The sequence below is a fragment of the Lithobates pipiens genome, unplaced genomic scaffold, assembly GCF_037356315.1.
Source record: "Lithobates pipiens isolate NorthernLeopardFrog02 unplaced genomic scaffold, aLitPip1_a1.2 Scaffold_18, whole genome shotgun sequence".
Taxonomy (NCBI): Eukaryota; Metazoa; Chordata; class Amphibia; order Anura; family Ranidae; genus Lithobates; species Lithobates pipiens.
This window is the reverse complement of record NW_027507758.1, coordinates 189,511,849-189,536,364: the sequence shown is the minus strand read 5'-3', so window position 1 is coordinate 189,536,364 and position 24,516 is coordinate 189,511,849. Positions and strand designations below refer to the sequence as shown.

Sequence of the window (24,516 nt, the reverse complement as noted above, 5' to 3'; positions counted from 1 at the left end):
CAACACAGGGTTAAAATATTTTATTGCACAGCTCCGGGGGTCTTCTCACCGTACTCCTCCGCTATCTTCTTGTAGCTCTTTTGCTAGCGGAGGAGTCCGGCTTTCTTCCTCCCCACCGCCGGCCTCTTCTCCCGACTTTCGGGGGTCTTGTCCCCCTCTTCGGTTCTTCTGCCGGGCCACCGCGCCTTCTTATAGCTCTTTTACAGGCGGTGGCCCGGTCTTCTGTCGCCGCTGTCGCCGCCTTCCGTTCTTCTTCTTCTTCTCCAGGAGATGTTGACACGACGCTCTCTCCGGCCGGAATGCCAGAGCCGCGCTGCGCGGCCACTTATATAGTGACAATGGGGCGGTGTCACATGGTATATGTCACATGGGTTGGTCACATGGGTTGATGTCACATGGGGACTATGACATCGTAAGGGGGCGGGGTCACCATGTGACCAACCCATGTGACATATACCATGTGACACCGCCCCATTGTCACTATATAAGTGGCTGCGCAGCGCGGCCCTGGCATTCCGGCCGGAGAGAGCGTCGTGTCAACATCTCCTAGAGAAGAAGAAGAAGAAGAACGGAAGGCGGCGACGGCGGCGACAGAAGACCGGGCCACCGCCTGTAAAAGAGCTATAAGAAGGCGCGGTGGCCCGGCAGAAGAACCGAAGAGGGGGACAAGACCCCCGAAGTCGGGAGAAGAGGCCGGCGGCGGGGAGGAAGAAAGCCGGACTCCTCCGCTAGCAAAAGAGCTACAAGAAGATAGCGGAGGAGTACAGCGAGAAGACCCCCGAAGACGGAAGACCCCCGGAGCTGTGCAATAAAATATTTTAACCCTGTGTTGTGTTTTTTTTTGTACTTTTTTCACAGGTGAATGGGTAGGGGTACATTGTACCCCATACTCATTCACATAGGGTGGGGGGCCGGTATCCGGGGGCCTCCTTATTAAAAGGGGGCTCCCGGATTCCGATAAGCCCCCCACCCGCAGACCCTGACAACCAACGGCCAGGGTTGTCGGGAAGAGGCCCTTGTCCTCATCAACATGGGGACAAGGTGCTTTGGGGTGGGGGGGCCGCGCGGCCCCCCCTTCCCCAAGGCACCCCCCATGTTGAGGGCACGCGGCCTGGTACGGCTCAGGAGGGGGGGGGGCGCTCGCTCGCCCCCTTTCCTGGCCGGCCGGGTAGCGTGCTCGGACAAGGGTCTGTTGTGGACTTTGGGGGGACCCCCACGCCGATTTTTTTCGGCGTTGGGGTTCCCCTTTAAGTCCATACCAGGCGGCGGGGCCCGCGACGTCTCCTTCGCGGGCCCCGCCTACCTGGAGACGCGCTCGAAATGAGCGGACTTTTCTCCGGGCGGGAACAGTTCGCTCATTTCGAAAGTACAGCGGACTGGCACACACACGGGCGGACTGTCCGCTCAAACCAAGTTTCAGCGGACAGTTTTACGGAAATTCCGTAAGACTTTGTTTGTCAGACAGTCCGCTGAAACTGTCCGCTGAAGCCCACACACGAGCGGACTGTCCGCTGAAACACTGTTCAGCGGACAAAGTTGGGCGAACAGTCCGCCCGTGTGTACGCGGCCTAACAGGTTTTCTTCTAAGATTGCCCTGTATTTGGCTCCATCTATCTTCCCATCAACACCGATTAGCTTCCCTGTCCCTGCTGAAGAAAAGCATCCCCACAACATGATGCTGCCACCACCATGTTTAACAGTGGGGACGGTATGTTCAGGGTGATGTGCAGTTAGTTTTCCGCCACACATAGCATTTTGCTTTTAGAACGGAGCATCTTCTTCCATGTTTGCTGTGTCCCCATCAAGGCTTCTCACAAACAGGACTTCTTATGGCTTTCTTTCAACAATGGCTTTCTTCTTGCCACTCTTCCATAAAGGCCAGATTTGTGGAGTGCATGACCAATAGTTGACCTGTGGAGCTCTGCAGCTCCTCCAGAGTTACCATGGGCCTCTTGGCTGCTTCTTCAATTAACGCTCTCCTTGCCGGGCCTGTCAGTTTAGGTGAACAGCCATGTCTTGGTAGGTTTGCAGTTGGGCCATACGCTTTCCATTTTTGGATGATGGATTGAACAGTGCTCACTGAGATGTTCAAAGCTTGGGATATTTTTTATATAACCCTGCTTTAAACTTCTCTACAACTTTATCCCTGACCTGTTTGGGGTGTTCCTTGGCCTTCATGATGTTGTTTGTTCACCAAGGTTCTCTAAAAATCCTCTGATGACTTTACAGAACAGCTGAATTTATACTGAGATTAAATTACACACAGGGGACTCCATTTACTAATTAGGTGATGTATAAAGGCAATTGGTTCCACTAGATTTTAGTTAGGGGTATCAGAGTAAAGGGGCTGAATACAAATGCTTGCCACACTTTGAGATTTATTTGTAAATCATTTTGAAAACCATTTATCATTTTCCTTCCCAAAAATCCCAATAAAATACATTTACGTTTTTGCTTGTAACCTGACAAAATGTGGAAAATGTCAAGGGGTATGAATACTTTTTGTATAATATTATATTATAATATATATATATATATATATATATATATATATATATATATATATATATATATATATATATATATATATATATATATATATATACACACACACACACATTTTGTAGATGCTATTACTTTTGCGCAAACCAATCAATCTACACTTTTTTTTAAAAAAAATTTACCAAAAATATGTAGAAGAATACTTATTGGCCTAAACTGAGAGAGAATATATATATATATATATATATATATATATATATATATATATATATATATATATATATATATATATATATATATATATATATATATATATACACACACATATACACACACACACACACACACAGCATCTCACAAAAGTGAGTACACCGCTCACATTTTTGTAAAGATTTCATGATATCTTTTCATGTGACAACACAGAAGAAATTAAACTTTGCTACAATGTAAAGTAGTGAGCGTACAGCTTGTATAACAGTCTACATTTGCGGTCCCTTGAAAATAACTCAACACACAGCCATTAATATTTAAACCACTAGCAACAAAAGTGAGTACACCTCTAAGTGAAAGTGTCCAAATTGGGCCCATTTTCCTTGCCCGATGTCATGTGACTCCTTAGTGTTACAAGGTCTCAGGTGTGTTAAATTTGGTTTTATCACTCTCACTCTCTCATACTGGTCACTGGAAGTTCAACATGGCACCACATGGCAAAGAACTCTCTGAGGTTATGAAAAAAATAATTGCTGTTCTACATAAAGATGGCCTAGGCTATAATAAGATTGCCAAGACCCTGAAACCTCAAGCTGCAACACGGTGGCCAAGACCATACAGCTGTTTAACAGGACAGGTTCCACAAAGAACAGGCCTCACCATGGTGGACCAAAGAAGTTGAGTGCACATGCTCAGTGTCATATCCACAGGTTGTCTTTGGGAAAAGGACGTATGAATGCTGCCAGCATTGCTGCAGAGGTTGAAGGGGTGGGGGTTCAGCCTGTCAGTGCTCAGACCATACACCGCACACTGCATCAAATTGGTCTGCATAGCTGTCATCCCAGAAAGAAGCCTCTTCTAAAGAAGATGCACATGAAAGCCCACAAACAGTTTACTGAAGACAAGCAGACTAAGGACATGGATTACTGGAACCATGTCCTGTGGTCTGATGAGACCAAGATAAACTTATTTGGTTCAGATGGTGTCAAGCATATGTGGCAGCAACCAGGAGAGGAGTACAAAGAAAAATGTGTCTTCCCTACAGTCACACATGGTGGTGGGAGTGTCATGGTCTGGGGCTGCATTAGTGCTGCCGGCACTGGGGAGCTACAGTTCATTGAGGGACCCATGAATGCCAACATGTACTGTGACATACTGAAGCAGAGCATGATCCCCTCCCTTCAGAGACTGGGCCGCAGGGCAGTATTAAAGCATGATAACGATCCCAAACACACCTCCAAGACGACCACTGCCTTGCTAAAGTAGCTGAGAGTAAAGGTGATGGACTGGCCAACCATGTCTCCAGACCTAAACCCTATTGAGTATTTGTGGGGCATCCTCAAATGTAAGGTGGAGGAGCACAAGGTCTCTAACAACCACCAGTTCGGTGAAGTCGTCATGGAGGAGTAGAAGAGGACTCCAGTAGCAACCTGTGAAGCTCTGGTGAACTCCATGCCCAAGAGTGTTAAGGCAGTGCTGGAGAAGATTGGTGGCCCATATTGACATTTTCGGCCCAAATTGGACATTTTCACTTAGGGGTGTACTCATTTTTGTTGCCAGCGGTTTAGACATTAATGGCTGTGTGTTGAGTTATTTTGAGGGGATAGCAAATTTACACTGTTATACAAGCTGTACACTCACTCCTTCACATTGTAGCAAAGTGTCATTTCTTCAGTGTTGTCACATGAAAAGATATAATAAAATATTTACAAAAAAGTGTGAGGGGTGTACTCACTTTTGTGAGATAGTGTGAGAGTGTGAATATATTATATATATATATATATATATATATATATACATACATACATCTATACACACACACACACACACACACACACACACATATATATATATATATATACACACACATACACACACACACACACACACACACATATACATACACACACATATATACAGTGCCTATAAAGAAAAAAATATTCATACCCCTTGACATTATACACACACACACACACACACACGACATAACACGCACTCCTCCCCCTTAAATTAGGGGGCAAATTGTGTGTGCATGTTATACGCCAGTATAGGCTGCCACGGAGGGGAAGGAGGATAGACAGAGCCGGATCTCCTGTGTACTCGGCTTGGCTCGCAGTCACGCCCAGTCCTGCCTCCTGGATGGATCCTAGCATTGATGGCCCCGTCATTGGACCGGCGTTATGTCCATCATAGGATCCTGGCCAAGGGCGGGACTGGGCATCAGCCGAGCCGAGTACACAGGAGATCTAGCTCTGTCTATTTCAGCAATGGCAAGACTGCAGACGGACACTGATCAGGCTGCAGTGAGGAGCAAGGCTGCAGATGGGCACTGATTAGGCTGCAATGATGGGCAAGGCTACAGATGGGCACTGATCAGGCTGCAATGATGGGCAAGGCTACAGATGGGCACTGATCAGGCTGCAACGATGGTCAATGGCAAGGCTGCAGATGGACACCGATTAGGCTGCAGTGATGGACAAAGGCAAGCCTGCAGCTGGGCACTGATCAGGCTTCAATAATGGGCAATGGCAAGGCTGCAGATGGCCACTGACCCTTATTTTGCTTAAAAATTCTTTATTTAAAATGTAAGTTTTTGAAACGTCTCTCTTAAAATTAAGGTGTGCAAGAGATTTTAAATTTATGTTTGAGATGGGCACTGTTCAAGTATTACATGATTTCCAGCCAGCATATAAATAAGAATAAAGGTTACACACTCAAGGTGCATGTACCTGGTATGCAGCACTAGCTATAATAAATGTTCCAGATTCCCAAGAACAACTAGCTCTAGTAAAATAAGAACATGGCAGACAATTCAACATTCGGTCAAACAGCATTGGTTATTATGGCTAATTTACAAAGTGAAAATGCCCTTTTCCTGTTGTGGGCCCTTAAAACATTGGGGAACCTCAAACATCAAGAGAAAAAAAAAAAGAATTTCACGTTACATATATATATAAATATGTATATATAAAATTCACTTACGAACGCTGCAAGGGGTTTATGTGTAAAGTAGTCCGCAAAGCATTAGAAGTCTGCATCCTAAACAGAGAAAGTACTGATAATTTAACATCATGTATAACATTTGACGATAATGCAATTTTTTGGTGGACAAAAAACAACCCAGTCCCAAGTAACCTTTGAGAAAAATTCCAAGAAACCAGTGAAATAATTGCTCTGAGCCTTCTGGTCATGATTTCCCATGAACAAATAGAATAAGCAATGTAAAACATCCAGATATGACACACAATGCATGTGATCAAGGCTGTAGACCAATGTTTCTCAACCACTGGGCCATAGCTCGTTACTGTCCCACAGCCTCCCTCCTGCCAAGCCCTTGTTTCCTGTCTGCTCTGACAGCGAGACTTTAGCTGTTGGCAAACCAGGGTAGCCCCCATCTGTTCCTGTTCCTTTCTCCTGGCCACAGGAGTGGGGGGGGGGGGGGGGGGGTGGAAATGTGTGGGTATTTCTGGGCAGCTCTGGCTACCTCGGGCACCTGAGAGTACCAGCAAAGTGATGCATACCAGGCTCCAGTTTCTCCAATAGTATAAAGCAGCAGCCAGGGCTGGCTGGAGGGAGCTTTGTAGCTGTACTCTCATTCCAGAGGACAGCCGGGAGTTTTAGCTATGCACTCACATTGAATGAATGAAATACTTGTATAGCGCACAATGCGAACTGAATCGCCTCTAGGCATTCACATTTCTCATTTCTCTCCTGGGCTCTTGGGTATTGCACAATGTCCTTATCCTGAAAAACTTTCTCTGCTGTCTGCCAGGCTCAGTGCTGCCCCAGTTATCACTCTTCTGTCATGCATACCCACTATGAAATTGCTTGTTGCATGTTTATCTATTTTGAGTATGCATTTATACGAAGAGTTACTATGCAAAAATGTCTGCTCCAGGAACATTACGTAAAAAATGAGAATTGAAAATATAAAAACTGACTGGAGTTGTAAGCAACAGGAACCAATGACATTTTATATTTTATTTTTTTAAATAGAATTAATGGTAGCTGTGGGGCACAACTGAACCGAATAGGGAATGTTTAGAATGTGGGGTCAGCAATAGGTCGATTGCAATCTACTTGATAATTGAAATTATATTGGAGCATGGAAGTTTTGGAAGAATTTGTGTCCTCTCTGTAAATCACTTTTCTTTATCATACATCACGGGACACAGAGCCACAGTTATTATTGTATGGGTTATATAGGCGCCTTTAGGTGATGGACACTGACACACCCTAGACAGGAAGTTTAGCCCTCTATATAACCTCTCTTAGGTGTTGCTCACGAGTAAAGATGTGCTAGGCTGAGCTCCACTGGAATATTCCTTTGCTGGGACCAGCTATGCAACCGGATCCATTCAAAGTGTCTTTTCGAGCCGAATTGAATGGTACCCGGGCCACGTGTCGGAAGAAACAAGGTTTTGCCTGTAACACTTCCCTTTTTAGAGAGCTGGACCCTGGGATCCAGTGCTTGGTTTTTTCAGCCATATTTCCTAGCGGGTGCTTTACAGGTCCAGGAGTGTGGATCCCCCGATGAAAAGGGGCCCCGGTTCCTAAAGGTTTTTTGAACGAAGGTCACCATGAGTGGTGAAGACTGGGTCTGTCTGGTTTACCACAGAACTCTGCAGCTGGATAAGGTAAGTGGAAATTCCTAAAAATGTTTTCTAATTTTTATGGGTTTTCTCCTTTAACCACTTCAGCCCTGGACAATTTGGTTGGCCAAAGGCCAAAGACCAGAGCACTTATTGCAAATTCGGCACTGTGTTGCTTTAACTGACAATTGCGCGGTCGTGCGACGTGGCTCCCAAACAAAACAGGCATCCTTATAGCGCTTTCTTTTGGTGGCATTTGCTCGCCTCTGTGGTTTTTATTTTTTTGCGCTATAAACAAAAATAGAGCACCAATTTTGAAAAAAGCATTATTTTTTACTTTTGCTGTAATAAATATCCCCCAAAAATATTATATAAAAAACTATCTTTTCCTCAGTTTAGGCCGATACGTATTCTTCTACATATTTTTGGCAAAAAATAAATAAACCGCAATAAGCGTTTATTGATTGGTTTGCGCAAATTATAGCATCTACAAAATAGGGGTTAGTTTTATGCCATTTTTATAAAAAAAAATTTTTTTACTAGTAATGGCGGTGATCTGCGATTTTTATCGTGACTGCGACATTATGGCAGACACATCAGACAATTCTGACACATTTTTGGGACCAGTCATTTTTACAGCGATCAGTGCTATAAAATTGCACTAACTACTGTAAAAATTACACAGGCAGTGAAGGGGTTAACCACTAGCTGGCTAGGACGGGGTTACGTGTGTCCTAGGGAGCGATTCTAACTGTTGGGGGCGTGGCTACAAGTGACACGCCACTGATCACTGCTCCCAATCACAGGGAGCTAAGATCAGCGAGTGTCACTAGGCAGAACGGAGAGATGCTCGTTTACATCAGCATCTCCCTGTTCTTCCTCTCCGTGAGACGATCGCGGGTATCCAGCGATCCTACTCATGGAGCTTGCGGCAGGGTCGCACGAATGCGACCATACGGCGGCAAATTCGAAGGGATGTACAGGTATGCCCATTTGCCCAGCCATGGCATTCTGCCGACGTATATGTACATGCGGTGGCGGCAAGTGGTTAAAGCGGGATTGCACTGTGGAAAAAAAATATTAAAAGCCAGCAGCTACAAATACTGCAGCTGCTGACTTTTAATAAATGGACACTCACCTGTCCCGGGGTCCAGCGATGCCGTCAGCCAAGGCCAATCGATCGCTCGGCTCTCGGCTGCTGCCGTCCCCATTCTAGGTGAGGGAATCAGAAAGTGAAGCGCTGCGGCTTCACTTCCCGGTTCCCTACTGCGCATGCGCGAGTCGCGCAACGCAATAGGAATTGTCCGTGCTGTCTCTGGGACCCGTGTGTGTCCCAGCAGACAGCACGCAGGGACAGAAAGAGGCATAGACTCCCGTGGGAGTCTATGCCCAGAAGTGGGTGTAAATACCTGTCTTTGACAGGTATCTGCACCCCCCCTCCCCCCTGAAAGGTGCCAATTGTGACACCGGAGGGGGGGGGAGGGTTCCGATCAGAAGTTCCACTTTAGGGTGGAACCCCGCTTTAAGTAAAATGTTGTCATGCCTAGAGTCGTCACCGGGGGCTGTCAAGAGCACGTACCCGATTCCATGCTTGCCAGTCTTGCCCTGTGTCATTTCAAGCAGCACGCTTCCTCCAGCCCAATCCCAGGTAAGATGCTGGAAAGGGGGGCTTTTTCTTGTGGAATCTCCCACCTGGACAGGTATTTCTTCTCTACAGGAGGCGAGGGAGCAGGGGTCAGTCGGCGGTATGCCGCGCCGCTCCCGCCGTCCCGCCATATTAAGGCGGTTTTCTCCAGCAGCTCTCCTCCACCCCAGCCCTTCCCTGCATGCCGGTCCGGTCCGGTCGGAGCCCTGCTCGCGTGGGAGAGCAGTCCTTTTTTTCAAAAGTGTGCGCAGTGGGAAGTCGGAGGGGGAGGCAGGGATTAGCGCGGCGTTGGCCCTAGTATATAAATGGGGACCTTGGATTGTGGGCTCCTTGAGAGTAGGGACGATGTGAGTGTGCAATGTACAGTGATGGGGATAATTGTAGACACTCAGGGTGAACTGGATGGATTGGTGTCTTTATTCAACCTTACCAACTATGTAAACTACGGGCAGTAGAGGAGGTACAAGTACACCAAAAGACAAGGGCTCAAAAGCTGGTCAGAGTGAGCCATTGGGGTCGTCAGGGGTTGCAATTGCTTCCGACATTTCAGCCCTGTCTATACTACTGAGGAGGTTTTCTCCTCAGCAATGATTGGATTAGAGGAAAGGTTAGCATTTTTAAACGCATCTCCACAGAGTGGAAGAAAACTCATTAGGTCCCCTTCTACCCTTCTACCACCAGGACACTCAAACAGAGGAACAGTGGGATGGGGAAGAGAAACCACCCTCAGGGGACTGTGAAGAGGCTGATGACTCCTCTTCCGAGGGATCAAGTGGGGAAGGACCTTCTTCAGATTCAAAACCTGAGAAATGCTGGTGCAATCTCTTACACTAAAGCCTCCTCAAGCTTGCGTGCTTTTCCTGCCCATTCATTGCTGGAAAAGCTTATGTATTCTCCTATGGAGGAAAAAAATGTACTAAGAGGTGGAGTATACCAGCAATTGACGCTGCCATATCCTCTGTAAATAAAAATTTGACTTGTCTGGTTGACAATGCTCAAATGCTTAGGAATCCATCTGATGAAAAATTGGAATTCCTGTTAAAAAACTTTTTTTTTTTGGCAGGTTCAGTAGCTCAACCTGCAGTGGGGTGTGCCAATCTCTAAGAGACCATTTGAGACAGATGCTCAAGGTTTTCCCTGAACAGCAGGCCCAGGATTTAGCCAAGCTGGCAGGGACTTTGTGTTTTGCAATTGACGCAATCAGAGATTCTATTCTGCAAACCTCTCTCTTTACGCTTGGGTTGGGGCATATCCGTAGAATCTTATGGTTGAAAAGTGGTCAGCCGAAGAGCCATGCAAAAAGCACCTGGCTGGTTTTCCTTTCCGCGGTGAAAGGTACCCTTTTGCCAGTTAAGAAAAGGAGTAATACGTCCCTCTTTCAAACAGGCTGTTTCTCCAGTGCCAAGGGCGTCTGCCTCCAGGCAGTCACGGCAGCCTCCACCGTCAGGTTCAAGGAGGATCTTAGGGTCAACCCCAGGGACAAAAGAAGTCCTGGGGGAAGAAACCTACAAGACAGAATGCTAAAGCCTCTTATGAAGGGGTGCCCCAGCTTGCACGAGTGGGGGGGGGGGGGGGGGGAGACTTCTGCAGTTCTCAAGGGTCTGGCAAGAGGAGTTTTGAATCAGATGAATGGTCTCCATAATAGCTCTAGGCTACAAACTAGAGTTCGGAGATTTCCCGTCTCCATGTTTTTCTCAGGGCAAATGTCCAAAGATCCAGGGAAAAAAGAAGTCTCCTTTTCCAGCATTAGACCGACTTTTGTCTCAAAAAGGGTCATGGCAGTCCCCACGATGGAGCAGGGGTTGGGGTTATTTCAAACCTTTTCACGGTGCCAAAACCAAATGGCGATGTCAGACCCATGCTAGATCTCAAGGATCTAAATATAACAGCTTACCTGTAAAATCCTTTTCTTTTGAGGTACATCAAAGGACACAGACTCAGTAATTACCTATGGGGTATAGGGTATCACTAGGTGATTGGACACTGGCACACCCTAGACAGATAGTTCAATCTTCCTTATAACCCCTCCCCCTACTGGAGGTACCTCAGTTTTATAGCAAAGCAATTTAAGTGTATTAGAAGAGGGGAGGGACCTCTGTGTCCTGCGATGTACCTCAAAAGAAAAGGATTTTACAGGTAAGCGGTTATAAAAATCCTATTTTCTTTCTCGTACATCACGGGACACAGAGACACAGTAATTACTGATGGGATGTCCCAGAGCAATGCTATCTGAGAGGAGGGGAACCACACAACATAGGGTGTAACCAGACCTGAGGACCCTGTACCGCTGACTGCAGCACACTATGCCCAAAGGCGATGTCCTCATGCCTTCTCAAATCCACCTGATAAAATTTGGTGAATGTATGGACTGATGACCAGGTTGCGGCCTTGCAGATTTGAGCCATGGAGGCCTGGTGATGCACCGCCCATGAAGCACTAATAGCCCTTGTGGAGTGCACCTTGATCTGAAAAGGCGGAATCTTTTGCTTCAAACCATAAGCTTGAACAATTACTTGTTGAATCCATTTAGCAATGGTAGATTTCGATGCTGCCTGTCCTCTCTTAGGACCCTTTGGCAATACGAACAAAACATCAATTTTGCGAACCTGAGCAGTCGCTTCCAGATGGGCTTTGACTGCTCACACTACATTCAAAGAATTAGAAGTAGTGACTTCTCCTCCATAGAGCAGGGATTTGGAAAAAAGAAAGGCAGAACAATATCTTGGTTTAGATGAAAACCTGAGACTACCTTTGGTAGAAAACTAGGATGAGGGCGTAACACCACTCTATTCTTGTGCATTATCAGATACGGTTCTTTACAAGAGAGGGCCGCTAATTCTGATACTCTTCTGCCAGAAGAAATGGCCACCAGAAAAATAAATTTCCTTGTCAACAGAACTAAGTGAATTTGATGCATCGGTTCAAAAGGCTGCTTCTGTAAAGCTGACGGAATCAAATTCAAATCCCAGGGGTTCAGAGGGGCCCTAACTGGAGGATTAAGGCATGTTACCCCTTGTATAAAGCTTCGGACCAAAGACTGCGAAGCAAGTGGACGTTGAACCAGAACCGATAAGGCCAAGACTTAGCCCTTGATGGTACTCAAGGCCAGTTTTATCTCTAACCCATTTTGCAGAAATTTGAGGATTCTGCTTATGACATTTTCTGGGGTGCCAACCCCTGGATTCACACCAGGAGACATATGCTTTCCAGACTCTGTGATAAATCATTCTGGAAGCTGGCTTTATTGCATTAATCAAGGTGGATATCACAGGGCCGAAAGCCCACGATTCTTCAGAATATGGGTTTCAATAGCCAAACCGTTACATTTAGCGTTTGTAAGGTAGGATGGAATACCGGTCCCTGGGATAGCAGGTCTGGACGGGACGGTAGGGTCCAAGGAGAGCCAACCACCATCTTCACTATTTCTGCATACCAAGCTCTTCTGGGCCACGCTGGGGCCACCAGAAGCACCGACTTCTTCTCCTGCCTGATCCTGCAAAGAATTATTGGCAGTAGCAGAATAGGAGGGAATGCATAAATCAGAGAGAACTGATGCCATGGAGTTAGCAACGCATCTGTCCCGCATGCAAGAGGATCCCTCATTCTTGACACAAAGTTGTCGACCTTGTTGTTGAACCTGGACGCAAAGAGATCTACACCTGGAACCCCCCCATCTCTGGCATATGGCCAAGAAGACGTCGGGGTGAAGAGACTATTCCCCTGGGACTAACTGCTGGCAGCTCAAGTAGGCCACCTGCCAGTTCTCTACCCCCGGAATGAAGACTGCTGATATGCATGGCACATGTCTTTCTGCCCAGATTAAGATCTGGTTTGCTTCTCCCTGAGCTGTACGACTCTTGGTGCCCCCTTGATGATTGATATATGCCACTGCTGTGGCATTGTCGGACTGGATCCTGACCGGGCAACCCTGCAACCTGAGTGTCCAGGCTTTTAGGGCTAGATACGCCGCACGGATCTCTAGAATTTTGATGAGTAAGGCCTTCTTGGTCTTGGATCATCTCCCTTGGACAGTCGACTGTTCCAGAACTGCCCCCCAACCCGAAAGACTGACATCTGTTACCACTGTCCAGGTAACTGGTAAAAAGGATTTTCCTTTCCGCAGATTTTTGGCCATCAACCACCAGCTGAGGCTCCGACAGGTTGTAGGGGACAGATGCATCATAAAATCTAATGCCGGAACCTTCTTGTTCCAGGCCGATAGGATACTGTTTTGCAGTAGCCTTGAATGAGACTGAGCGTAGGGAACTGCTTCGAATGAAGCCACCATCTTCCCCAACAACCTCATACAAAGACGAATAGAAGGACCCTTCTTTGCCCTGACTACCTCAATCCCTTCTCTTATAGCACTGATCTTTGCTTGGGGTAGGAATACCCTCTGCTGGGCTGTATCTATGGCCAGACCCAAATACTCTAGTCTTCTTACTGGTTTTAAAAGAAGACTTTTCCAAGTTGAGAATCCAACCTAGGCATTCCAGGTAGTTGATTGTGGTGACCAAATTTTGGTCCAGGCGGGCTACCGACCGGTCTATCAAGAGCAAGTCATCTAGGTATGCTATTGTTATACCATGGGCCCTTAATCTGGCCAGAGGTGGGGCCAAGATCTTTGTAAACACCCAAGGTGCAGTAGCTAGCCCGAAAGGCAGAGTTACAAACTGAAAGTGGCATTTTTCTAGTTCGAAACGCAGGAACTTTTGATGAGCAGAGAAAAAATAGGTACATGCAGGTACGCATCCTTGATGTCTATTGACGCCAGAAGTTCTCCTCCTTGTAGAGTATGGAGACTACAGATCAGATCGATTCCATGCGAAAGGACCGCATCTTTAGAAATCGGTTTAGATCTTTGAGATGTAGAATGGGTCTGACATCTCCGTTTGGCTTTAGTACCGTGAAAAGGTTTGAATAAAACCTCATCCCTGACAATAGTCGCTCCAAAGCTAGAAGGAGAGACTTTTTTCTCTGGGTCTCTGGTTACATTTGATCTGAGGAAACGAGGAGAAGGGAATTCTAGTTTGTAACCTAGAGTTATTGTGGAGACCACCCATTTGTCCTGAAATTCCTCCTGCCAGAGCCCTGAGAACTTTAGTAGTCTTCCCGCCACTCGAGTGAGCGGGGGCGCCCCTTCATAGGGAGGTCTTAGCATTTTGTCTAGAAGACCTTCTCCCCCAGGACTTCTTTTGTTCCTGGGGTTGACTCCCTGAGTTTTAACCTTTGAGCCTGATGGAGGAGGCTGTCGTGATTGCCTAGAGGCTGATGACCCTGGCACTAGAGAAAGCGTCCATTTAAAGGAGGGACGTTTAATCCTTTTCTTGACTGATAAAAGGGTGCTTTTCCCACTAGAGATCCTTTGGATTTAATTGTCCAAATCCTCTCCAAACAGTTTTGCACCACGAAAGGGAAATCCCGCCAGGAGTTTCTTACATGGTGATTCGGCTGGCCAATTTTTCAGCCATAAGATTCTACGCATGTGTACCAATCCAAGTGTAAGGCGAGAGGTCTTAAGGATAGAATCTCTGATAGCATCAACAGCAAAACACAAAGCCGCTGGTAGGTTAGCTAACCCCCGGGCTTGCTGTTCAGGTAAAGCTTTAAGCACCTGTTTAACATGGTCTCTCAAATATTGACAGACTCCAATTGCTGCCACTGCAGGTTGAGCTACTGAACCTGCCAAGGAGAAAACATTTTGTAAGAGGAATTCAATTTCTTATCAGTTGGATCCCTAAGCATCTGAGCATAAAGTGTAGAAAACTTTTTAGGAGGAAAAAAAAATATTTATCTGGGTGATCCCACTCAGAATAGAGAAGCTTTTCCAGCAAACCATGAACAGGAAAGGAAAAGCATGTGCAGTTTGAGGAGGTTTCAGTAAACCCAGAGAAGAAGTGGGTTCTTAAACGTGGAACGGACCAATCCAGCAAGAATTTGCACCAACATCTTCTCATCCTGAGAAGCTGAAGAGGGCCCTTCTTCACTAGATTCCTCAGAAGTGGAATCATCAGTCTCCTCCTGATCCTCGAAGGAAGATTCCTCTCCTTTATCCCAGAGTTCCTCACTCTGAGGGTCCTGGGTGACAGAGGGGGGCCTAGTGTGTTTTCTTCCACTGAGTGAAGATGCGATTAAGGCCACTAATCTTTCCTCTAACCCGTTTATGGTTGAGGGAAAAACCTCCTGTGTAACGTACACAGGGGCTGAAGTGCCAGAAGCAGCTGCAGCCCCTGACCCCGATGGCTCTCCCTGGCCAGCCTCCCCGGGTCCTGTGGGGGGGGGGGGGGGGGTGCTGCAGAGGAGGGGGGTCCACAGAGCCTGAAGGGGACCCCTTAAAGCCCCTATTCTTCGGTGTACTTGTACCTCTTCTTCCCATAGTGCAAAGCAACAAAAGGTAGAGGTACCACAAAAAAAATGCACTGACTGCTGAGCACTGTAGTTCAGCAACTGCCGCTGCTACTAAGACTCAGTCTGGTGCCTAAGTAAATGCTGCCTGGGAATGCCTGTGTCTTCCACACTCATATGCGCCTGTCAACTCTGTGCCCCTCCATAGGCTGTGTGCATCTGAAAAAGAGTGCACTTTAAAGCCTGTGTAGCCTAGTGCTCCAACCCCCCTCCTCTGACCACTTCCGTCCCCCCCTCGCTTTTTAAAAACGAGCAGAGGCTCTAACCCTGCTGGCAAACATGGAGGGGAGGCTGGAGCAGAGGAGAGGGAAGGGCCGGTGGATGTGAAGCCGCTGTAATGGCGGCGAATGGCGGTGGGTGGTGTGGTATGTTACTGCTCTCTGCCCAGGCCTGTCTCAGTCCCCTAATCTGTGGAGGGAGAATCCCAGAAGGAAAAAAAACCCTTACCTTCATCCTTCCTGGAGCATGGCTGGAGGAGCATAGAGTGTGGACACCAAGCAGGCAGATCAGGCATGAAAGGTATGTGCTCTTGGCAGCCCCCGGTGGCGACTATAGGCATAGCATACATTTACTTAAAAAGGAGAAAACCTACTAGACTCTTCACCTCTCATGGTGAGCTCCGTTAGGAAAAAAAAAACCTTCAGAGACTGGGGCCCCCTTGAATAGGGGTATCCGCAGTTCTGGGCCTGTAAGGCACCCTGCCAGGAATATGGCTGAAAAATACTGGGCCCCAGGGTCCAGCTCTCTAAAAAGAGAAGCGTTCCAGGTAAAACCTTGTTTCTTCAGACACAAGGCCTGGGTACCATCCAATTGGGCCTGGAAAAGACACTTTGAATGGATCCGGTTGCATAGCTGGCCCCAGTAAGGATATTCCAGTGGAGCACAGCACATCTTTACTTGTGACCAACACCTAAGACACTGGCGAAAAAACGGAGGTACCTCCAGTAGGGGGAGGGGTTATATGGAGGATTGAACTTCCTGTCTAGGGTGTGCCAGTGTCCAATCACCTAGTGATACCCTATAACCCATCAGTAATTACGGAGTCTCTGTGTCCCGTGATGTACGAGAAAGAAATCTGCGTTTTGAAGTAGAAAAACGTCACTTTCAGTTTGAAGCCTTGCCTGGTCTAGCTACGGCACCTCGGGTGTTTACAAAACTTCTGGCCCTTCCTCTGGCCAGTTTAAACACTCAAGGTATAACAATTGTAGCATACCTAGACGACCTGCTCTTGATAGACAGGTCGGTAGCCCGCTTAGACCAAAGCATGGTCTCGACAATCCGCTACCCGGAATACCTAGGTTGGGTCCTCAACCTAGAGAGATCTTCTTTAAAACCATTAAGATGAACAAAAATACTTGCGTCTGGTTATAGATACAGCCCAGAAGAGGGTGGTTTTTACCCCAGGCAAAGATCAGTTCCATAAAGGAGCTGGTTCAGGTGGGTTCAGGGCCCAAGGTATAACAATAATAGCATAACTAGACTACTTGCTCTTAATAGACCGGTCGGTAGCCCGCCTGGACCAAAATTTGGTCACCACAATCAACTACCTGGAATGCCTAGGTTGTGTTCTCAACTTAGAGAAGTCTTCTTTAAAACCAGTAAGAAGACTAGAGTATTTGGGTCTGGTCATAGATACAGCCCAGCAGAAGGTATTTCTACTCCAAGCAAAGATCAGTGCTATAAGAGAACTGATTCAGGTAGTCAGGGCAAAGAAGGGTCCTTGTATTCACCTTTGCTTGAGGTTGTTGGGAAAGATTGTGGCTTCATTCAAAGCAGTTTTCTATGCCCAGTCTCATTCGAGACTGCTGCAAAACAGTATGCTGTATACCTGAAGCAAGAGGGTCCAAGCGCTAGGATTTTCCAATGCGTCTGTTGCCAAAGGTGTGCCAGAGGCTCAGTTAGGGGAGGATATCCAAGAATCTGCAGAAGTGTAAAACCCTTTGTACCAGTTACCTGAAAGTTGGTAACAACAGCTGCCAGCCTGGCAGGTTGAGGAGCAGTCCTGGAAGAGGAGACTTTCCAAGGAAAATGGTCCAGAACTGAAAGAACTTGCCCATCAACATTCTAGAGATTCAGGCAGCGTGCCTAGCCCTAAGGGCCTGGACATGCAGGTTGCGGAATTGTCCTGTCAGGATTCAATCCAACTATGCCACAGCAGTGGCTTATATCAATCGCTAAGGGGGCACCAGAAGTCATGCAGCCCAGGGAGAGGTAAACCATATCCTAACCTGGGCAGAAAGGCATGTGCCATGCATATTGGCAATCTTCATCCCAGGGGTAGAAAATTGGCAGGCGGCTTACTTGAGTCACCAGCAGTTGTTCCTGAAGGAATGGTCCCTTCACCCCGACATCTTCCTGGCTATATGCCAAAGATGCGGGACCCTGGGCGTAGATCTGTTCAGGTTCAACAACAAAATCGTAAACTTTGTGTCAAGAACAAGGGATCCATTCGCATACGGAACAGATGCATTGGTGACCCCGTGGAATCAGTTTTTTTTTTTACAGAGTTATGAATTCCCTCCTATTCTGCTGCTATCACGATGTCTTCGCAGGATCAAGCAGGCAGGGAAGTCGTGGTTCTTGTGGCCAGAACATTTTGGTATGCAGTGATCGTAAAGATGGCGGTAGGGGCCCCATGGACCCTACCACCACATCCAGACCTGCTATTGCGTTGTTCCACCCTACCTTACAAATGCTGAATTTAAATGGTTTGGCTATTGAAATACACATTCTGAAGAATTGTGGGCTTTCAGGCTCATGGAAATGTACCTTGATTAATACAAGGAAGCCAGCTTCCAGAACCATTTATCATAGAGTCTGGAAGGCATATATTTCCTGGTGCGAGTCCAGGGGTTGGCATCTTAGAAAGTATGTTATAGGTAGAAGTCTTGCTTTTCTGCAAATAGGATTAGAAATAAACCTGGTCTTGAGTACCATCAAAGGCCAGGTCTCATCCTTATCAGTATTGTTCCAACGACCACTTTCTTCCCATTTCCTAGTCCATCATTTTATACAGGGGGTGAAAAGGTTTAATTCGCCGGTTAGTTCACCTGTAAAACCTTGGGACTTGGATTTGGTTTTACATAAACAGCCTTTTTGAGCCGATAAAACATACTCCCTTGATCCTTTTCACAAGGAAGTTGGTTTCTGGTTGCCATATCTTCTGCAAGAAGGGTATCAGAATTAGCTGCTCTTTCTTGTAAAGAGCCATATTTAATTATTCATGAGAATAAGGTGGTAATGCATCCTCATCCTAGCTTTCTGTCAAAGGTGGTTTCAGGTTTTCATTTAAATCAGGATATTTTTTGGCCTTCATTTTTCCAGAACCCTGTTCTACGGAAGAAGAGTCACTACATTCTTTGGATGTAGTGAAGGCAATCAGTCAAAATCTATTTGAAGGCGACTGCTCAGTTTCGGAAAACAGATGCTCGTTTGTGTTGCCTGAAGGTTGTAGGAAAGGACAGGCAGCGTCGAAATCCACTATTGTCAAATGGATTTGGCAGGTAATTATTCAAGCTTATGGTTTGAAGAGGAAAGTTACACCTTTTCAAATCAAAAGTGCATTCCACCAGGGCTTCGTACTTCGTGGGCAGTGCATCATCAAGCCTCCATGGCTCAAATCTGCAAGGCCGTAACTTGGCCTTCAGTCCATATATTCACCAGATTCTATCAGGTGGATGTAAGAAGGCATGAGGATATCGCCTTTGGGCGCGGTGTGCTGCAGGCAGCAGTATAGTTCTCCAGGTCTGATTGCACCCTACTTTTGTTGGTGTCACCTCCCCTCAGATAGTAATTACTGTGGCTCTGTGTCCTGTTAAGTACGATAAAGAAAATAGGATTTTTAGCTTACCTGTAAAATCCTTTTCTTGGAGTACATCATGGGACACAAAGGTCCCTCCCCTCTTTAATACACGTATATTGCTTTGCTACAAAACTGAGGTACTCCCAGTAAGGGGAGGGGTTATATAGGGAGTTAAGCTTCCTGTCTAGAGTGTGCCAGTGTCCATTACCTAAAGGTGCCTATATAACCCATACAGTAGTTACTGTGGCTGTGTGTCCCGTGATGTACTCCAAGAAAAGGATTTTACAGGTAAGCAGTTATAAAAATCATATTATGCCTATTTTTAGCACAAATTGCACAGAGACTTACTTATCAGTTTTGGTTGGAGGGAAGTAAAGTCCCAAAATGGTTTCTGCATGATAATACTTATTATAAAAGTTCTGCCTTCAGTAGTAATTTATTCTCTTTCTTCCACTTTCACTCTCCACCTCTTCCTCTCTTGGTCCACACAGATTGTAAGTACAGTGCCTTGAAAAAGTATCCATACCCCTTGCAATTTTTCACATTACAACCAAAAACAAGAATGTGTTTTATTGGGATTTATGTGATAGACAAACACAAAGTGGCACATAATTGTGCAGTAGAAGGCTAATGATAAATGTTTTTCAAACTTTTTTACAAATAAAAATCTGAAAAGTGTGGCGTGTGACAGAACCGTCAGTATACTACTTCCTCCAGTCTGGACATAGATACCAGATATTATAGCTGCAGCATACAAGACTAGCCGAGAACTAGATTGTATGAAACTGGAATTGTTTATTGAAACTCAGACACATACTTTATAACCCACAGGAGAACAATCCCCTCCTGATTATATTACCCGAACAATACAAACTAACCAGAAACCTAATTAACATGAGCTAATAAACTAGTAATTTAAACCAGCCTAGGTGACTCAATGCCCACTCAAACAAGGTTGTGATTAATCAGACAATAGGTGCTCCAATTAACAATGGGACAGATATGCTTAGCAGACAAACACCTTAATAAACAGACAATAGCAGGAGACCACCAGCATTGATCAAAGTGGCCAGCTCTTCCAATGAGCATGAATAGTTTAGAATCAAACAAACCAAGAATAGTCTTCATATATTTCTTGAGAAATATTGTTAACCACTTCAGACCTAGAAGATTTGCCTGCTTTTTGGTAAACATAAAATATATATATATATATATATATATATATATATATATATATATATATATATATATGCAATAAACATATATTGATTGGTTTGCGCAAAAGTTATAGCGTCTACAAAATAGGGGATAGATTTATAGCATTTTTATTGTTATTTTTTTACTAGTAATGGCGGCGATCTACGACTTTTAATCGGGACTGCAACATTATGGCGGACACACGGGACACCTTTGACACATTTTTGGGACCATTGGCATTTATATAGCGATCAGTGCTATAAAAATGCATTAATTACTGTAAAAATGTCACTGGCAGGGAAGGGGTTAACACTAGGGGGCGATCAAGGGGTTAACTTTGTTCCCTATGTGTGTTTCTAACTGTAGGGGAAGGGGACTGACCTAGAGGAAATTACATATCCTAGTTCCTAGCTAATAGGAACTCACAATCTGTCACATTTTTGGGACCTGTGACATTTATACAGCGATCAGTGCTATAAATATGCACCGATTACTGTGTAAATTTCACTGGAAGGAAAGGGGTTAACAGGGGGTTAACACTAGGGGGCAATCAAGGGGTTCAATGTGTGTTCCCTAGATGTGTTCTGAGGAGATAAGACTGACAGGGGATAGGACTGACTGGGGGAGGAAACATTGTTGTTCCTACTTAGTGGGAACAAACGATATGTCTCCTCTCCCCTGACAGAACAGGTATTTGTGTGTCTACACACACAAATCCCCATGCTGGCTCTCGTGCACGCGATCACACATGGCTGCCGATGATGGTGCACGCCCCTTTGGCGGGTGTTAACGGGTAACCCGTACCCATACGGGGTTTTGCGCAGCAGTGCAATTGTGCCGCAGTATTTGTATGTGAGCCGGTCGGGAACCGGTTAAACTTCTCCACCACTTTATCCCTGACCTGTTTGGTGTGTTCCTTGGCCTTCATGATGCTGTCTGTTCACCAAGGTTCTCCAACAAACCCATGAGGGCTTCACAGAACAGCTGTATTTATACTGAGATTAAATTACACTGACGTTGACTTTATTTACTAATTAGGTGACTTCTGAAGGTAACTGGAATTAGGGGTACCAGAGTAAAGGGCGATGAATACAAATGCATGCCACACTTTTCAGATATTTATTTGTAAAAAAAACTTCACAATTATGTATCACTTTGTGTTGGTCTATCACATACAATCTCCATAAAATACATTTACCTTTTTGGTTGTAACATGACAAAATGGAAAATTTCAGTATGAATACATTTTCACAGCACTGTAAATCCCATTCTGCAACATCAACTAGCCCTGTTCCCCATTATTACCACCCCCCCCCCCCCCCCCCGCAATGTTAACCAGCACCACACAGAACTCTCAGGCAACCCACCCCTGGACTCTAAACCCATAGCTCCCAACTGTGCCCGACTTGGAGGGACTGTCCCCGATTTGGAACAATGTCCCTCTGTCTCTCTATCCACCTCATTTTGGTCTGATCTATATAGTTGTATATAAAATGTGTTTTTCATCTTTCAAAAAGTGTTTCCCAGTGCTAAACCTTTCATCCAATTTCTAAATTGCTGCATTTGTACATTTTAAAAGCCAAAATAAAGGAAGCGTAGTGGTAAAAAAAGAAAAAAAAGAAGTCATCCTTGTGGATTTAATTAACCTTTTTTTGTTAATTCTACTTTAAGGGAGTGTGGCAGGGTGCGTGTCTTATGCCTACATACATTTGATAGTAGATATCCCTCATTCCCATCTCAAAATGTTGGGAGGCATGTAAACCACCCTCTTGCATTGCACCAGCAGCTACCCTTCTTCAAGCACTCACAACACTCCCCCCTTCTCTCAAAACCCTCCTCCTGCAAGGTCAGACACAATCCCTCCTCTCCAACTGACACCAGCACCCGCAACCCCCAACACCCCCTAGAGTCTCAGACAGTCCCCATCTCCCCAACCACTGATCTCATCACTCTCCCTTTCCTCAGCACTTATTGCATCCACCATGCCTGAGCTTTCCTCTTTTCTCGGCACCCAATGCACCTGCCTTTCCCCTTCTCTCTTCACCTAATGTTCCTGCAACCCCATTTCCGCACCAACCACCTTGCAACGGTCTTCTCCTGCACCCACAGCTATCTTTCTCTCAACTACTGTGCATACTTCTCCCACTATCCACCGCACCTACAGATATAACTCTCTATCACCACCAACCCTGGCTGCAACTTCCCTTCCCTATGTGTTAGAAATTGAAAATGGACTCAATTGCAAAAAACTCACTAATGAGCTTCAGAACAAATATTTCAATCGTTTATTTTTAAAAATAATGATTACTTAAAGCAAAACTCCTACCAAAATTTTTTTTTATTAATATCTGCTAAACTCTCATACACTATATGCCACTTTAAGGCTTTCAGTCATTTCAGGCTAGATAGCATAGTTCTCGCTATACTTTTGGTCAGCTGTGACTCTCATACAACGCAATGCGGTTTCCTATTTACAGAACGCCTTGTAATAAATGGTTCACAGAATATAAAGCATTCTGTGAATGGACAAGGGGAGAGGAGGGGCAGGTAAAGGGTACTGTGACTTCTGTGTGTAAGAGCCACAGAAAGATGGAGGCATATTGTGAACTATACTATCCACCGTTAATGAAAGTGCAAATATTAAAAAGGAAATGACAGTGAAACTTAAAGAGGAAGTAAACCCTGATGAGTTTACTTGCTCTTTGATTCCCTGCAAAGGTAAAGCATAATGGACTACTATGCATCGCATAGTAGCCCATTATGTGTCACTTACCTGACACAGGAGCCAGCGATGTCACCGCTGTCCCCTGTAGTCCGGAGCATCCATCTTCTCTGTGGGTCTCGCAGCTCCGCTGCCATCATTCGACGAAGCCGTGATGACGTCACTCCCGTGCATGTGCACGGGACCCGCCACTCACGGCATATCGCCGTTGACAGCGGCGCGCTCAGTGCGCCTGCGCACCGCTGTCTATGGCGCATGAGCGGTGCCTGTCTTTTGGAAATATTTCCTAAACCGTGTAGGTTTAGGAGATATTTCTTGGACCTACAGGTAAGCCTTAATCTAGGCTTACCTGTAGGTCAAAGTGGTTTGTAAGGGTTTACAACCACTTTAAGTGGCATATACCTTGTGAATTTTTTTTTTCTTTGTTATTTACACAGTTATGCTTTAACTTTTTTACATACAAGTTCATTGATCAAAGTTCTACTTTGTGGATCTGAGAAAAAAAAGAATTTGTGGAATTGAGGGTGCTCTAAAATATTGTGTTTCCACACATTCATGATTGTAAATAGGTGACTTACCTCTTGAGAGCAAGCTCTTTATTAGTCACAGAGCACACTTCATTTTCCAAGGGGTCACGAGCCACGCTCAAGCTGAAATAAAAAATGGATGCGAGTGGCAATGTGCACTTTTTCTACCCTCCAAAAAGCTGATCATTTTACTACTACAGTATATAGACTTAAATTGTGCAAAATAAATGTATATATATATATATATATATTATATATATATATATATATATATATATATATATATATATATATATATATATATATATATATATATATATATCACAGGATACATTGCTTGTGTTGCCTATGTTGTAACCTATATTTAGCCATTTCAGCCCCGGAAGGATTTACCCCCTTCCCGACCAGAGCACTTTTTACAATTTGGCACTGCGTCGCTTTAACTACTAATTGCGTGGCCATACAATGCTGTACCCAAACAAAATTTGCGTCCTTTTTTTCCCACAAATAGAGCTTTCTTTTGATGGTTTTTGATCACCTCTGCAGTTTTGTTTTTTTCTCGCTATAAAGGGAAAAAGAACGAAAGTTTTGAAAGAAAATTATATTTTCTAATTTTGTTATAAAAAAAATCCAATTAACTGAATTTTAGTCATACATTTAGGCCAAAATGTATTCGGCCACGTGTCTTTGGTAAAAAAAAAAAAAAAAGTCAATAAGCGTATATTTATTGGTTTGCGCAAAGGTTATAGCATCTACAAACTAAGGTACATTTTCTGGAATTTACACAGCTTTTAATTTAGGACTGCCTATTTAATTTCTTGAGGTGCTAAAATGGCAGGGCAGTACAACACCCCCCCCCCCCCCCCAATTGTTTTGTCCAAAGTGAATGAATAATGACAAAAAAATAAAAATTT

General features: G+C 45.2%; 1 protein-coding gene across 3 annotated transcripts in view; it reads right to left on the bottom strand.

The window, feature by feature from the left end:
* The window catches only part of LOC143987600 (centromere protein H-like), a 232,043-nt gene that overhangs the window by 66,018 nt on the left and 141,509 nt on the right, over positions 1 to 24,516 (bottom strand). For all 3 annotated transcript variants that reach the window (XM_077486459.1, XM_077486458.1, XM_077486457.1), the window contains 2 exons: positions 23,654 to 23,725; positions 5,695 to 5,751 (listed from right to left, as the gene is read on the bottom strand). In XM_077486459.1, the coding sequence (XP_077342585.1) occupies positions 5,695 to 5,751; positions 23,654 to 23,725 (129 nt within the window). The remainder of the gene's footprint in view (positions 1 to 5,694; positions 5,752 to 23,653; positions 23,726 to 24,516) is intronic.